The sequence below is a fragment of the Nannobrachium achirus genome (genome assembly GCF_963921795.1).
Source record: "Nannobrachium achirus genome assembly, chromosome: 4".
Lineage (NCBI taxonomy): Eukaryota > Metazoa > Chordata > Actinopteri > Myctophiformes > Myctophidae > Nannobrachium > Nannobrachium achirus.
The window spans coordinates 18,753,267-18,770,352 of NC_137813.1; the positions used below are offsets into that span (position 1 = coordinate 18,753,267).

At 43.7% G+C, this 17,086-nt stretch overlaps 1 protein-coding gene across 2 annotated transcripts in view; it reads right to left on the reverse strand.

The window, feature by feature from the left end:
- The window catches only part of LOC308284082 (ras-related protein Rab-40C), a 34,863-nt gene extending 21,899 nt beyond the window's left edge, over positions 1–12,964 (reverse strand). For both annotated transcript variants that reach the window (XR_013961985.1, XM_080724621.1), the window contains exon 1: positions 11,405–12,964. Coding sequence is in view for 1 of the 2 variants with exons in the window: in XM_080724621.1 (XP_080580747.1) it covers positions 11,405–11,546 (142 nt within the window). In the remaining variant the exon portion in view is untranslated. The remainder of the gene's footprint in view (positions 1–11,404) is intronic.
- Positions 12,965–17,086: the final 4,122 nt, after the last annotated feature.

The following is a 17,086-nucleotide window of genomic DNA, read 5'->3' on the forward strand; positions in this document are numbered from 1 at the left end:
TTTTGTGTCCAAGGCAGACACACAAATGGGCAAGTCCAAATCAAGTACAAAAAAGGCACACCTGCATTCATAGCAAAAACAGCTATGAATACAGGATCATATTCATGAAGCTGGTCAGTTGGGTGACGCGTAACTGAATTTCTCCCTTTCCCTGCTCCACATTTTCTAAATCATTAACAACGGAAAACTATGCACAAAAGCTTTGCCAGAAGTGATCAACATCTACTTAAACAAACATCTATTAATACAATGCTATCACAAACTGGGAAATCTCTAATAACTCAGTAATAACAAGGAGTAATTAGGATAGCAGTTATATGCATGTCATTGATGTCTTATCAGTAGCTCATGGTTAGCTTAGTGTCAGCAAATACTGTGGTGATAGTTTGTCTTTTATGTCTTTGTCAAGGTGCCAGTTGTTCCATCGGGTACTGTTGATGCATACTGTTCTGCTCATCTACCACTGTCACTGTTCAACCCCAAGTCTGAGACTTAGTGGAACTTGGCTTGCTTCACAAAGTTCCTCTCAGGTCAGGTTTGGTCTATATTTGTTTTGTGGCCTTGAAGTGACTTCCTCTGATATTCCAAGTGTCATTTATTTGCAGCCTTTCACTTGAGTTTTGCTTTGCTGAACAGCTGTGTGCCATTAGCTTTGCTGCTTCTTCACAACAAAAGACCAACATTACGTTGAGATATCTATGGGAAAAGAAGTGAAATCCTTTGTTAATTCAACTCTTGAGAGTGTAGTGTTCAAATCACTCTCAAGAGTGAAAATAACAGCATTAACAGCAGTAACATGCAGGCTGTAGTTTCTGGAGCAGAGTGACTGGCATTATTTCTGACATCGCAATGGTCGTGTGTGTGTGTGTGCGTGTGCGTGTGCGTGTGCGTGTGTGCGTGTGTGTGTGTGTGACTATTCGACGTTGTTTCTCTCTTAAAAAAAAAAAAGGAGGAAGAGCCAGCTAATGCAACTGTCACTACTAGACAGAGAATTGCTCGTTTTTATTGGATGAAAAAATACATGTATATTTCCTGTCGAATATAAGATTATTCAAATATAAAAATCACTATTCGTGAATGCCCTTGTGTGTGTGTGTGTGTGTGTGTGTGTGTGTGTGTGTGTGTGTGTGTGTGCGTGCGTGCGTGCGTGCGTGCGTGCGTGTGTGCAGCTGTGCACGCGGGCATGTGAACACAGTGCTCCTGTTCACTTGTCATGACGGAGCTAGTAGCTTGGTGCAGTGCCAGTGTTTAGCCCCGGGCAGCCAACAGATCTCTGTTCTTAGGTGGCACCTCAACTCCCTGACAAACATGTTACTCTGTTCTGTTGCTACACCTGCCTCTGTGGTGGCTACACTACATGACTGAACATGATGTGGATCTGCTTCGCCCGTCACTCTGGTTTTCACCGCGGGGACTAGTTTGGAAGAGTTCTCACGATATTTTATGGCCCAAACATGGATATTCAATACGTCTCCCTATTGTCTTCGTATCCACATTGTCGTGTATCGTCTTTCTTATCTGTGTTTCCTTGCATATTATTATTATTTACTGTAATCAAACTCTCGAAGGCCGCCAGGCCAAAACTTTCCCTAGAATACATTCAAACGATATTTCAAAATACTGACCGCCCGGACAGCCACAGAATTTTCTTCACAACTCCATGCTCCCCAGAGGACCCAGACCAAATGGCCTTTTCCTCAAAATTCCAAATTCTAATTCCAGACACAATTCAATCAGTCACCTGCTTACATCCAACAGCTGATTTCCATAAATAGCAACTTATCTGGTCAATTTGGTCAATTTCAAGTTTTCAACCGTCTGTCTACGTACATAAACTAATTAACTGAGATAGCTGTGTGCTTTGTTAACATGCAACCTGTAACCAGCCAAGCACTAAATTAACATATTTGGAAGCTCCAGTATTAGCCAAATGTCTATTTCACCGATTTGCAACTATAATATATATATAATAAAAATGTTACAGCAATCATTTTACTAGCAGTGTATCACTTGATATTAACAAAGGCCCCTCTGGCTGACAGCATTTGGAGGCTAACAATGTTAGCAATATCCTCCAATTTGCTGGGCAATGGTGACACAAGCCAGCCTAAAGTGCTGAGCATTCAGCTCAGGCAAGCCAAATAAATTGAATTGGAGTGAGTGCAGGGCATTGTACCAAGTGCTTCCTCTCTCTCTCCAACCTGCCAGGATTCTTTCAGACAGACAGCAGAATCAATAGCCTCTACCAGTCTTTGAACTGGCTGCTGTTGCTGCTATTCTGGGAGTGGAGTGACTTTGCTTCCTGTCAGGACATTCTCAAAAGTGGTAATGTAAGTGCGTGCGTGCGTGTATTCATCACTTAAAACAATCCCACCCATGCATACATGCATACACACAGCGAGTGGTTTCAGCCTCAGAGGGTACAGGCATGCTGTATAAATGTATGAACGTGAGCTGACAGTATTAACAGCAGTGAGACCGCCCGCACGCACGCATGGCATCCTGACAGGAAAGAGACGGAAGATGGGAAGACAGGGAGCAAGGAAGAGACGTATCCAAAGGTGTGGGGGGGGATAAATAAATAAAAATAAAGCGAGAAAAGAAAAGAAAAGAAAAGGCAGCTAGTGCGGTTAGAAAGCAGGACCGGTGGGCGTGAAATGGGATTTGACAGCGGGGTGGAGGCGCGCTGCTGTGCCGCTAGGCCCCGTGTTAGCGGTAAAAGCATCAGTTATACTCAGTTGCGTATGGTGTCGCACACCGAAAATAGCCAATATACAAGCTCACAACGTGTCACAGTGGCTATTTCCGGTGTACGACGCCGGCACACAACTACATCAGGCTTAATCGTCAGCTGTGGCAGTCAGTGCATCTGTGTCAAGGGGATTACGCCGCATCTACCCAGACCTACTCTACTCTCATTCTTTCTCTCTCTCTTTCACCCCTGCTCATGTGCATTCACAGGAAACACAAGTAGGGGGTTATCTGTGGAGTGGCCTGCTTCCAGGGGCGAAAACTATTCACTGCGGAGCATTGGGCATTGTGAGATTACCCAAGTCCATTGCCGTAGACTAGAGACACAATGGGACGCTCTGCCCTGTAGATGCCTCCTCCTTCCTTGGGGAGAGTTCCATTGTTGGGGCCTTTGAATGAAACAAGAGGATTTACATTCTCACTTGGGGCCCTCTCCTCTCCAGACCATTTTTGCATTTTATTGGGCGGCCCTCTCCAAAGCCCATGTCCATCTGATGGCGAAATTTGAAGATTTATTGTCATGTGCAAAATCTTCTGTAAAACCACTGAAAATGACTAGTTAATCCCCCAGTGACTCCAAAGCAAATGAAAATCCATCCAGAGTCCAGACAGCATGATAAGTAACATCATTTATCTAATACATTCTAGGGCTGCAAATATCGACTATTTAATTAGCAATTATTCTATTGATTACTTTTTGGATTAATTTATTTTTGTTTTCATTGATACATACTTTTTGTATGTTATGTATTAAATCATACTAATAATAATAAACATTCGTTTGCTGCATACTTAGTTTACACATGTGCTGACTAAGACGTAATTTACAACACTGGGATTGCTGAACTCTATCTTCTGGCATAGTAGGTGAAATAATGAGAAGCATTTTTACTACCATTTTCCATCTCAGTGCTCCTATCTGTTTACAGTCAGGGACAGGGACAGATGAAAGTAGCGAGGAAGGAGAATGAGGGAATGAGCTAAATAGAGTTAAGTAAAGATGCTGAGACACACCTGTAGGCAACTTCATTTCTAAAGCATTAGTAATAGTAACCGAGGGGATGAGGCTTAGCCATAAACTAGCAGCAAACTCTTGCTTGCCATGCTCATATAAAAAGGGAACACACACTCCCCGGCAACACCTGGGAATAGAACAGTGGCGTATCTGAGCGGCGGGCAAGGTGTGAAGGCACGGCGTATCTGACGCTGCTGGTGTCAGATATTCACTGAAAATAATGGGGGCGGCTGTTTTGAGGCGCGCTGTCCACAGCCGATGTGTTAAGTTAAATGTACTTTTCATATAATGAAAGTTCTATAGACTTCTAAACTTAATTTAAACAAACTCAAATCTAATTTCAAAATGATTTAACATTTTGCCAGTTAAAACAATGGAGTTCATTGGTCCCAGGACTCTCCAATATCATGATAGGACCCACAGCTTATTGTATGGGCATCTAGCTGAGTTTGATAACCCTGAGAGAGACATGATGACATAAACTGTATGGGGAATAGGGGATGCAAGCAATGCAAACAGTCCTGTCAACACACTCACTCACTTGTTCTGTCTCATCATTCACAGAGACACACACACCCACCCACCCTGATCAATCAATATGTTAGATCTGTATGAAAGCAAGATGAGACACATCCATGGTTCTGTTTGAAAACCAGACAGACCTGAATAATAATAACTGTTTATGTACCAACCGTCATCATTTTCACCTAAATATGAGCAGGTCATGTCAGGTCATGTCACATCACATCGTATAGTAGTTCTGAGTGCATGAAGACTACGATATATGATTATTTATTTTTGGCTTTGTTATTTCTGCCTTAATTGATATATACAGTAGTCTACTATATAAGTAGACTGACAGGAAATGGGGAGAGAGAGATCGGGAGTGACGTTGTGAAATGTCGCCGGGATCGGGATTCGAACCCTGTCAGGCTTAGGTGCACAGACTGCAACACCAGCCATCCAGGCCATGAGTTGTTAACACAGATCTACAGTAAATCCATAATTGTACTTAGTTGCGTGTCTGTATCACACCAAAAATAGGTGATCTGGGCACAACCAGGTATAGCTCAGGTTTAACACACGCCCAGGACAGAGAGTGAAGTGGCTGCCAGACTGGTTAGACCACACAACCACCTGCTGAGGATGGATAAGAGGGGTTTTGTTTTTGACACAAACATAGTGCCACGGAGCAGACCCACTAGAGCAGTTTGATCATCCTTTTCATAACCTTTTTGTTGTTAATCTTTGCAGGCCTGGCCTAGTTTCCGACCACAAACGGTTCGCGTCCTGTCCTACAGAAGCAGGATGTAGTCTGTGAAGACTACAGGGAAATGACAGAGGAGATGAGGGGCAGCCTGGACGGGGCATCATTTTTTAAGGGCCAAAATGAGAGGCTCACGGCTCAAGGCCTCCATGAAATTTCTGCCCCGGCGCAATCATAAATCACATACGATTGAATGTGCCCACTAACAGACAGTGTGATGAAGGGCTGAAAGACTTTCAAACAGTCAACGGTTACCATAACAAGTTTAACAACAAACAAAAAAACATCAGTGTCGACATCAGCTATCGATCAGAATGTTGTTTTAAAGATCTCCATCGGCCCAAAATGTAATGTTATGTAAAATATACAAGCCAGTTGAACTGCAAAGATGTGAGATGTTTCACTGACTGGTTAACAGTTGCAATATCTTCGCTGTTGGGCTGAAGCCTTGTACTGTATGTCCAACTGTTTTACTTTTCAAAACCTTTCCAAAACAGCAAAAGTAGAAGATAAAAGAAATTATAAAAAGAAATGCCACATATTTTTCAAACTATCCGCTTAACTTTTGCGCAACAATGTCATACAACAAAGAATAAAATAGGGATTTCATTTCTCGCTGCCCAAAGGCGACGGTATGCAGGCTACTGGCAGCATTAGCTCACGTTCTGACCTTATTGTTAGGAATGAGAGTCAAGAGACGACCCAATATTCTCTCATATTACACTAGGCCCAGGCTACGCCACCATGATGTAGCCTCTCCCTTGAGAGACATCTCTCTTCCAAAACTGGGATGCCAAAATGCAGACAGCTTGCCAGTAGGTCTCTGGTCATTGCAGGCAAAAATATATAGAAAAATATTCAAACTTGGTGCGTTTTTCCATAAATGAATGCCCTACTTTGATACTAGAAAAAGCATCACACAAGAGTATCAAAAGTAGCAGCTCCGCAAGCTCGAAACACTAAGTAACTTGTTTTGAGCTTGTAGATCTGCTACTCTGCAATTTTTGTATTCGAATATGAAACGTAACAGGTTTCCACCCAACAGAGACGATATAGCTTTGCATAAAACTACAGTATCATCACTGCATGTAATTGATAATCACTGATCAGCGATCAATTATCTGTTGCGCTTACAATAATACAAATAAATGCTTTTGCTGGGGTGTAATACACCAATAATAGGCTGTCTTTTTTATAGAACTGTATCAGAAACTATAATTAGACGTAGATATACCTGAACCACAGACATTTACATTAATAATGTAACACTCTTTTGTCTTCTTTATGTCATCAATTAATCAAAGTTGTTAGGTAAGGCAGCCGAGCCCAGTCCGAACTGTGCTGATGTCAATAACGAATCAAGAGACCTCCCTGACCTGCTGTTGATCAATCACAAGCTAATTATCTGGGGCAGTGGAGAGGCGAAAATATCTGATTGAGACGGAGGGAAAGAGGATGACACGTAAGTAATTCAGTTTTAGCCTGATTTCAGACTCAGCGCTAGAGCTTGAGTCTGACATTGTCCCCATTGTAAGAGATTTCAAATCTTGTATGGCTCAATCAATTACCGCAGTTCACAACCCCTTTGAAGTTCAAAGGGAGCAATTAAGAGCTCTGGCTGAGTTCCCCCTCTCTCCACTGTTCTGTTGATTTTCTGTTTCCGCTGATTTGCTCTCTCGTTAGACCCACCCCCTCCTCCGAACTGCATTGATTTCATTGGTTTGGTACAGAAGAAACCAAAGAAACTTCAGCGTCATATGACAACACCAAACCAAGAGAACCAGTTTGCTCAGAGAGTGGACGGGTCTATGGGCTGGAGCCAGGCAAATTCAGTTTGAATATATAAAAACCTCAGTGTGCATTTATTCATTTGTAACTTTGAGTGTACAATTTGTACACTCAGCGTTAAATGAACACCTATGATTATACAGTGTAAATACAGGAGGGTGTTTGGGATGCTTAATGGTGACATGATGCTCATGTTAAAAAATGCCTCTAGACATGGCCACAATTACTGCGATACTATTCCTCTAGACCTCTACATTTCGTTTTTATGATCACAGGTGTTTATCCTTTTCTACACTCTTAACCCCATCCCTATTCTCCCATTGATCTACTGTTTGGCTGCGACAGACACACAACACACACATAGACCCTCTTCTAGACTGCTTGCCTCCAAGGAACCACACCATGAAAAATCCAAAGAACTAAAGATCAATGATGCATGCAGCAGGCCAGGCATACACCAATCACAGAGGAGGAAATGGACCACTCAGGCACACAGTAAAATCCTTAGTGTTCATTTAATTGGGAGCTTACAGGTCCATTTTGGCTATTTACTGTACACTCAAGTCTTAAATCAACCACTGGCGATTTCACTGAGCTGAGCTCCATCAGGTCAAAAATGACTGTCTTTGATCCTCTTAACAGTTAAACCCTATATACTTTGTTGACCAGGGTCACCCAGGCGTCTGTACATGCCCCCCTCCCTTTTCCTTCCACACCAAATCTCGTCCCTGTAAGTACTGTAGCCGATCTACTGTACACTCACATATTCACTGAAAGTTCACCCATTATAACATGTCCAGAATATGGAGGCTGGGCTAGGGTTCATTTAGATAAAACTATTTCACCTACTGTATTCCAAAACTCGCCCCACCCCCTGCACTGCCTCCCTTCCTGCCTCTGTCAGGGAGATAAAAATCAATAGCAGTGCATCTGTCTGCACAAACATCTCTGATGCAGCGTATTCAAGCCCATGAACCCACCCCCCTCTGCCTTCCTCGTTAATGAAGCTATGGTTTGGAGGGTTTTTGATCTCGCTCGCATCAATTAGGATGTCTTCCTGTTTCAAGGACCTTTTGGAGGCCTGGACAGGACCCAGCTTGCATTTTCGGCACGGCACGCAGCTTCTGTACGGTTCTCCGCGGGACTGCTGATTACAAGATCCAGGGAGGTTGATTCTGACTGGGATAACTTCAACTGTGGTATATCACCACTGAAAAATGGCACTGTTCATCTTCCTGAGAGATGTTTTTAAATTGTTCTGATTCGAAACATTTTAAGAACTAAAGGGCATTTCACTGCCTCCACATACCATATGGTCATGAGACTGAAACTGCTGAAATGAACGCCAATACACAACAGAAGAAAAGCTAAGAAGACAAAGGAATAAGGCAGGTTCACCCTAGGGATGCAACTATCGATTCTATTCCTAGCAATTATTGTATTGTTTAATTTAATATTCAATAAAGATTTCTTTCTATATCTATCCACAACAAATAATTGCAATAGTTTTTTCTTTCTATAGTCAACCAAATTATTTAGTCTGATTAACCACTGAAGGCCTATTTTATACTTCATTGTACAACGGTGTCACACACAAATACGAACACTCAGGATTTTTACAGTGCACTATGCAGAGGCGTCTCTGCATTACAATGTCATAAGTCATAACGCAGGATTCCTTCTCTGAATCCTCGCCCTCTATGCTGAACTTTCAAAAGGGTAGACGACATCCACAAAAACACAGCCTCACACTGCCAACAAGTGTTGGCGGAATCCATTAGATTACCACTGGCAAAAGAAAAGGCCTCACATTGCTGAATGCTGACTGATGTATTTTTCATCAACGTTTCCTGTCATCATGGACAGAGGAGGGAGGGGGTAAAGGAGGGGGTGAGCGAGCAAGCGAGCGAGGAGAGGTGTTTTTCATCTCAGTAATGAAATGGATACTTGGGGAATCGCTTGCTGGAGCATCTCTGGTGAGGAGTTTGTGTCAGAGCGCGTCTCTTCTCTAATGTAGGCACATTTGCACATTTTCCCTTGAGGCACAAGCACGCCAGCGGGCGATGTGCAGAGTAAGAAGCTGCCTTATGCAGAGAGCTGGGCCTAATTAACCACATGAACCCTCCCCTAGCATCCCTATTCTGAGGGCGAACATTCGGTGAAACCAACCTATGTACAAGCTCACAGTCACAACGCAATCCGTTGTGAGCATGCCATGTAGATTGGATATTTTCAGCAAAGAGATTTGGTTTAGAGCAGGGGTCTTCAACAGGGGGTCCAGGAGCCCTAGGGGGTCCTCAGAGTTACTACAGGGGGTCCTCCATATCTTTGTGTGATGGAAACCTTTTTTTCTCCTTTTTTTATATTAACCACTTGAACCCTGGTGACTGCTCTCCATTCCGACATGTCTCCACAAGCTTACAACTTGTAGATCGGCTATTTTCAGCAAAGAGGTTTGGTGTAGAGGGAAAAAAGAGCAGACTAAGTACAGAGTGAAAGGTCAAGTTTATTATTAGGTAATGAGTCTGACGGTTCAATTGGTTAAATATCTGAAAACAAACTGACATGAATCCAAAATACACTGTGCCGTCAAACTATATGGTATCTATGGGTTGTGGGTAGAGATGTTATCGATCAATCGGCAATGGATCGGATCGGGCCGATCAAAGCGTGATCGGCGATAATCGGTGGTTTAGATCAAAAGGTAAATTCACCGATCCGATCCGATCGGTGCATCCGATCAACCAGCCGTTCAGTATGCCCACTTGAGGCCATTTTGGGGTATTGATTTCCACAGTGCTGAAGGAATAATTAGTTACTGCTATGATAATAAATACATAGTAATGCTGGTAAATAACTATAAGGCAAATATATAAATGAATTCATGAGTGAATAAATTAATTAAAGTTAAAACATTAACATTTAGAAAATATAAATAATATATAAATAATAACTTGATCGGATCGGTGATTGATCGGTATCGGGTGATCAAACTTTTGTGATCGGTGCTCGGTGATCGGTTCCAAAAAACCTGATCGGACCATCCCTAGTTGTGGGGGTCCCTGCTTCATCTCTCTTTCGACTAAGGGTTCTTTGGCCTGAAAACGTTGAAGACCCCTGGTTTAGAGGGGAAAGGGAGCACAGTATAGACCTTAGACCCCAGGGGGACGGTACGGTACCCTAGTCAAAATATAGCGTAATATAAGTTACATTGCATACCGTAGCTGTGATGTTGGCTGTTTTCTATCTTGTACCCTTGATGAACCTCATTAGCATAGTCGGTGAGTGATCCCATGTTGTCAAAACAGAAAGAGGTCCCCCCCCCCCCCCCCCTCTCTGGTGCAGGATTCACATTCCACTATTAGCATAGCAGGAGTGACCGACCCTGCCTTGTTTTAGACATTAGTATTCCCTTTTTCCTCCCTCTCCCCTACAGCCTCTCTCTGATCATGGAGGATGAAACGTCCAAGAGTGCGTGCATGCGTGTATTCGCATATATATGAAGCCACGGACCACCGTCCTGCCCCGACAGCAGGCAGCACTGATCAGATACAGCCTGTCACTTTCAGCAGGCTAGAAGTGACTGCTGTGCTTTCAGTTCACACACCCAGGGAGAGCCTGTCTGATTAGGCAAAGTGCTGCCATAAAAGCTCCCTCTGAGTCCCTCAATGACCCTCCAGGACAGCCAGTGTGTCAGCACAATGCACATGTACTGTATGTAGATGGAGCCCAGCATGACCACGACAGCTGTTGTGCTGTACAGTCAAGTGTGTATAGCGTGTTGGTCGTTACAAGAAGGTTGTGATACTACTACGCCTATCCGTACCTTCCTAGCTACTTGCCAATTATGAGCAGAGCACATAAGGCAACACAGCTTCGATCTCAGCACTGCTGTGATGTTCAAATCAAACCATTTCTACTCCTTTCCATGAGCACTGCAATGGCAGGCTTGTTTGTTTGAGCAGCCTCCACCTATATTAAGCGCACGTACACAAGCAGGAAACCGGGACTAAACAGAATACAAAGCATATTCTGTTGTTGTTGTCCACACTGTGTATTCATGGTCACATTGATTTACTCACACTGTCTCTGTGTGTGTGTGTGTGTGTGTGTGTGTGTGTGTGTGTGTGTGTGTGTGTGTGTTTATTATGAGTCACCTTCCTTTGAGCCGTTCACCATAAACAAGATCTTGTTATGGGGTCATGAGGTCATGACAACACTAGGAGCCATGCTCTTGCACACACTATACACACTCACTTCTCAACTATTCCCACGTGCACGCACGCTTGCGTATACAGTGAATACGTTTGTGTGTGTGCATGTGAGACAGCTAGACAACACACAGAGATAGTGTAACGGCACGTGCTAACAGAGGAGTTCGTCAAGGCGAGGGGGGGGGGGGGGGGTTTGAAGTGAAGAGAGCTCATTGTGCGCTCCACAGTGCCCATATGGAGAGGCGAGGCAAAGCAGCGAGCGTGTTTGGGAGGTTTTGTGGCGAGCCTGCATGACACAACACAGGGCGAGGGCAAAACAACGCAGGCCGCGGTGCCCAGATGAGGGGGGCAGATATGTGAGTGACTCACCGCTACTGTAGGCGTACGGGGACTCGGCCGAGCCGTCCTGCAGGCTGTCCAGAATCTCTCCTTTGCCCACGTCGCTGTCTCCTACCAGCAGGAACTTCAGCAGGTAGTCGTAGCTCTTCACCGGGCTGCCCTGGCTGCCCATGACGCCTCACATCTGTGCCCACCAGGGAGACGAGGAGGAGGAGGAGGAGGCTATGGGGGAAGGGATACCCACTCTGTCTGAGCAGACCCCGGCTTAGGAAGGCAAACGGGGTGACGTGAACTTGGCCGCCTTGATGAGACAAAAGGGGTTGGTTATGTCTCACGAACTTGCCTGACGTTGGGACAGGATGCAAGGTCCAATGCTTGTGTGTCTGTGTTCTTCTCTTGGTGATGGTGTGCCACTTGGACAGGTGTGTAAAAGCTCAGGTAAAAGACAAAAAAGTCCTCCAACACAACTGCTTCAGAGTTTGATTAAAAAACAGCATGGCTTCCAAAAGTGGGGCAAAACATCCTCCTCATGGGCAAAAATATCCCAAGTACCCCCAGAAAAACTGATATAAAACTGATCTCCCCTAAAAGCAAACACTGGTCCTTCCAACTGTCAGAATAAGAAGTCGAATTATTAATTATACATACAGTCTAATGACGTTGTCCAGAAATCAACCAAGCGCTTATTGTGTGGAACAATAAGATCGTTTTGGTAGGTTCACATCTATTACGGATTAGAATGCCTTGAAATTATGCAACAAAAACGAGATCTGTTAATAGATCCACAAATAGTGGAATGGCTCTTGTAGGATTTTTGGCAGGAGTCTGTCTCATTGTGGAGGACGTGTGTCATGTCATCCACTTTTGAGAGCTCTGCTGCTTTGTTGTTTATAGACGGTTGCTTATCACAGAACCATCTCCTCGAAACCAACACCTCGGCAGCAATAAACCCACGTGAAAACCTCCAAAACAAACCAGTTTAGTCCAACCTTATTTAGAAGACGCTCCTCTTGTCCACATCAACACACGACCCGCTGAACTAGCCTCGCCGCTAAACTAGCTTCTTAGCTTAGCAGCGTCACTTAGCCCGCTGCCTTACCACCACCACACTCGTTAATATTGTGTTATTAACGACAAGCGCTATGAGTTATTCACTGAACGACACTCGTTATATTAGCATTTCATTTCGAAACTCATGGCTACGTGGTCGGAGAAAGGACTGGTGTTGTTGTGCTCCACGGGTAGCTAACGGAGCTTTCAGCGGAGCGGTTGTGTTTTCCAGGCCGCCGTTCTCTTTCTTCGGTCCGGCGGGGTCCGGGAGAACAACAAAGATTCCCAACTTCGCGGCGTTAATAACGTCGCTCTCCTCTCCGTTGGAAAAGCACAGGTTGTCCCCGGGGCTGCGGTTCTTCTTGGAGCGAGTCACGGCAGCAGGGCGACGACGGGTTTATTATTACGTCCAGCCCGGGTGTGTGTACGTGTACGGGGAGATCTCAGTGGGAGAGCGTTCCATCTTTCTCCATGTTGTTCAGTCATAACACAGCGATAGAAGCCCTGCTACTGCAGCAACAACAACACTCACTCAGTAGTACACGTACCGTCCGTCCGCTGACACTAGAGACACACTGCGCTGCTGCTGCTCACTGGCTGCTGCTGCCTCAACATACCGTACATTTTTGCCCTGAATGATTCTTCAGGAGGCTCTTCAGATTTACCATTTATTATCATTATTACTACTACTATTAGTATTATAACTACTATAGTAGTAGTAGTAGTAGTATATTTTATTTATGTATGTATTATCAGTATTAGTAGTAGTAGTAGTAGTAGTATTAGTAGAAGCAGTAGTAATAGTAGTAGGCTAATAATAACTTTGTGTTAAACTGGCAGAGGATACACAATAATAATAATAATGTATCAGAATACGCTCAGTTTCAGCTAGTGCACTTTTAATATAACTCCGTGGAAATCCTGTTAAACTTGTACAAATTATGTACAGGAAAGCTACTGTATTGTATACTGTTAAGGGCAAAATTATACCCTATGCGTGGTATTACCTCCACGCTCCCGCCCCCTGTCAAGTCCCGCCTCCCGATTAATTTGACTGGGCATTTCAGCGTACACGTGATTTGTGCGTAGACCTATCAATCGCCTTCGCCTTCAACAACAACAACAACACAGATGGTGCAGAAAGACAGTGGTATATAAACTAATAATAATGTTATCAGTGAGTGTGTGAGGATAATTTACAGCTCTCTCTCTCTCTCTCTCTCTCTCTCTCTCTCTCTCTCTCTCTCTCTGTGTGTGTGTGTGTGTGTGTGTGTGTGTGTGTGTGTGTGTGTGTGTGTGTGTGTGTGTGTGTGTGTGTGTGTGTGTGTGTGTGTGTGTGTGTGTGTGTGTGTGTGTGTGTGATTCATTGATTGATTGATTGATTGATTGATTGATTGAATACTTTATTTACAGTTTGCAAATAATAGGCCTACAGTGGCACAATAATACAATGGTGCTAAAAGGATAACACAAAAAGCCCCAAGGGCTTGTTTCCATTGTGGTCCTGACCTGTGTGTATTCAATTCATCAAGACATAGATGCAATTTACAATAATATACATCATCAACACTAGTAGCAATAAAACACTGTATGTGCAGTAAACAGTTGGGTATGGCATTCCACATTTTGGCGGCACAGCAGTAGAACAAATTTAACCCCATGTTTGTGCGAATCCGGCTTGAACAAGATTGATGATGATAGCCTGATGGCCCTGTAGTCGTGAGTATATTGAAGACCAGGCCCATTGCAAGTTACTGTAGGCCTGCTATACTTGGCTCTGAGGCTCTACCCTGAGCCATCCCACCCTACCATAATGAGCAGGCGTTAGGTGATCCATATATCCATATATGGGCATTCCCATATGAAGTCCTGTTAGATATGGGCTTAATATTGATGACATCAAGGATCCATATATGGGCATAAAAGGGATTCTGTTCCCATATAAAGTCTGAGACACACACACACACACACACACAGTTCCCATGACATCACAACATACACTATATTTTATGCCCATACATGGAGATCCCTATCTGAACCAGCCACACAGATATGGGCCAAATCTTGGCCATCTGGCCAGTGATATATATCGATGACATCAGGGATCGTTATATATGGGCATAAAAGGGATTCTGGGGAATACCTAGCTCATCGCTTTCACCTCCCGCATTGCTCCCGGTGAAGCTCTGACAGACCCGTCGGGAAACGCATGGACTCGAGATTGTCGGCCCCGCCGAGCGCTCAATACTAGTGAAAATAAACAAAACCGTTTCACTACTCACCAAACCAAAGGTAGTTTTGCGTTGTTGAAAGTCTATTCTCCGCGGTGGTAAACCTCTCAGCACCCCACCTACTCTGTAAAATACATTATTTTTGGCATGAAATAAAACGCACACACCTCAGGCCACCTAGCGGCCACCGCAGATACAATGGTTCACAACCCGGAAATAAGCGGCGGTCGAGTTGGATGCACTTTATTTCATGCCAAAAATAATGTATTTTACAGAGTAGGTGGGGTGCTTAGGGGTTCACCACCGCGGAGAATAGACTTTCAACAGCGCAAAACGACCTTTGGTTTGGTGAGTAGTGAAACGGTTTTGTTTATTTTCACTAGTATTGAGCGCTCGGCGGGGCCGACAATCTCGAGTCCATGCGTTTCCCGACGGCGACGGGTCTGTCAGAGCTTCACCGGGAGCAATGCGGGAGGTGAAAGCGATGGACCAGAGCTAGGGAATACCCATATATGATATCACAGGTGATGTCACCTGTGATGTCACCGAGATGTGTAAAGGGAACCAATCCATAGACTGTAAAAATGTGTACACACACGGAGACAAGCTGTGACCTTCGAGATCCTGCCCAAAGATCTTTGGTTGACTTTCCTGATAGCTTTTGTTGTAATCTTTTCCACTGGAAAGATTGTCCTCTAAAATACAACCCAGGTAGGTCATTTGTTCCTTCCTTGTGGTAACATATTGTCAGTGTCACCCACTTTGACTCACTTTGAGAGGATAATTCTCGACCAGGTGCAGATTTTGCAGAGTTCAGAGATAAGGGTTTTTTCAACCTACAATTTGTCCTTGCCTGACACCAGAGGTGCTGAGTCATCCGCAAACAAGAACAACTTGCGGTCACATGCTGATGTCATGTCGTTAACATACTAAGGAACAGTAAAGGCCTTAGCATGCTTCCTAGAGGAACACCGCAGCTCACTGGGAGGGTTCCGTTCACTTCCACCACCTGCCCTCCCCTCTAGACAGGATTTCATCCACTTCACTGAGTGATTTACAGTGTCAAATGTGTGCATGTAAATGCGTGCGTGCGTGTGTCAGAATCATCATCATCAGCGGTTTGGCAACATATCTGTAACCTCAATGGCAGAGAAACAACAAATGCAATTGAATTTATATGAGTCACATCTAGTTTGATTAACAAATACCATTACCATTACAATAGTGAGCATTTAGATTTATTTTTCATTATCATATGCTGCTGGGTAGATTAACCTATAATACAGTACATCATTTATCAGTTAATGTATTTTTTGGATTAATAATCTAAATCTATTACCAACTAGTAGGCTATCTAAAGCCGTCAAGTAATTGTAATGGAGTAAAAAGTACAGTGTGACTGCGTATAGTTATAGTGAATATACAGTATATTATAACTGTGTATCAACACTGAGACACTCACTTATGATGTCAGCATGTGTGTCTGTAATAACACAGTAATAACACAGTGGTCCAGGGGACCGGGGGCCCCCTCCCCCTGCTGCAAAACGAGGAACAGTTTAATTTCACCAGCTAGAAGTGAACCCAATGAGAGAATGTAAGACTATTCAGATCATAGGTTTCACTCACTCCACCTGCTGTGTATTTACACTTACAGAATCTTATACAACTGTCTTCTATAGCCTTGTAGGAATCTTTTCAAATGGAGGTCTGCTGTTTAATATCTATCAATCAATTTGGGGCTCCTGGACATGAAAATGTTTTGAGAACCACCAATATCTGAGACACAAACCAATTATCCAACACACACACGCACGCACGCACGCACGCACGCACGCACGCACGCACGCACGCACGCACGCACGCACGCACGCACGCACACACACACACACACACACACACACACACCTCCGTTTCTTTCTTGCTCACACAACTGTGGAAAAAAATCAACACTGACAGCAGAATCATATTTCCCATGAGGCATTAGCATGCATAATATTTTTTTCTGTATCAAAAAAGAAATCCAATCATCTCTACATCAGATAAAGAGATTGCTGTATAAGCCGGATCACAACATGCATGGTTTTCTAAACTTGTGCATTGTGTGTGTCATTAGACATTTGGTGTAGAGGGTGAAAAGAGCAGATCAAGTACAGAGCCAAAGGTCTCATTTACGAAGTATTGAGGGTTTGAATGGTTAAATATCTGAAAATTCACAATAACACAAATCCAACATAATAAAAGAATGTGTAAACAAAAAAACAATCAACACAACACTAATGATAGTGCTGTCAAATGAACTTCAAAGCCTACAAAGCTATTTATGAAGTCTAGGAACAAATGTAATCTGCAATAGAATTGTATACAATAGACTGACCGCCTTAACTCTGAAAGCAAAGTAGGTCAAATGGAACTCTTTCTATCTGCTGTC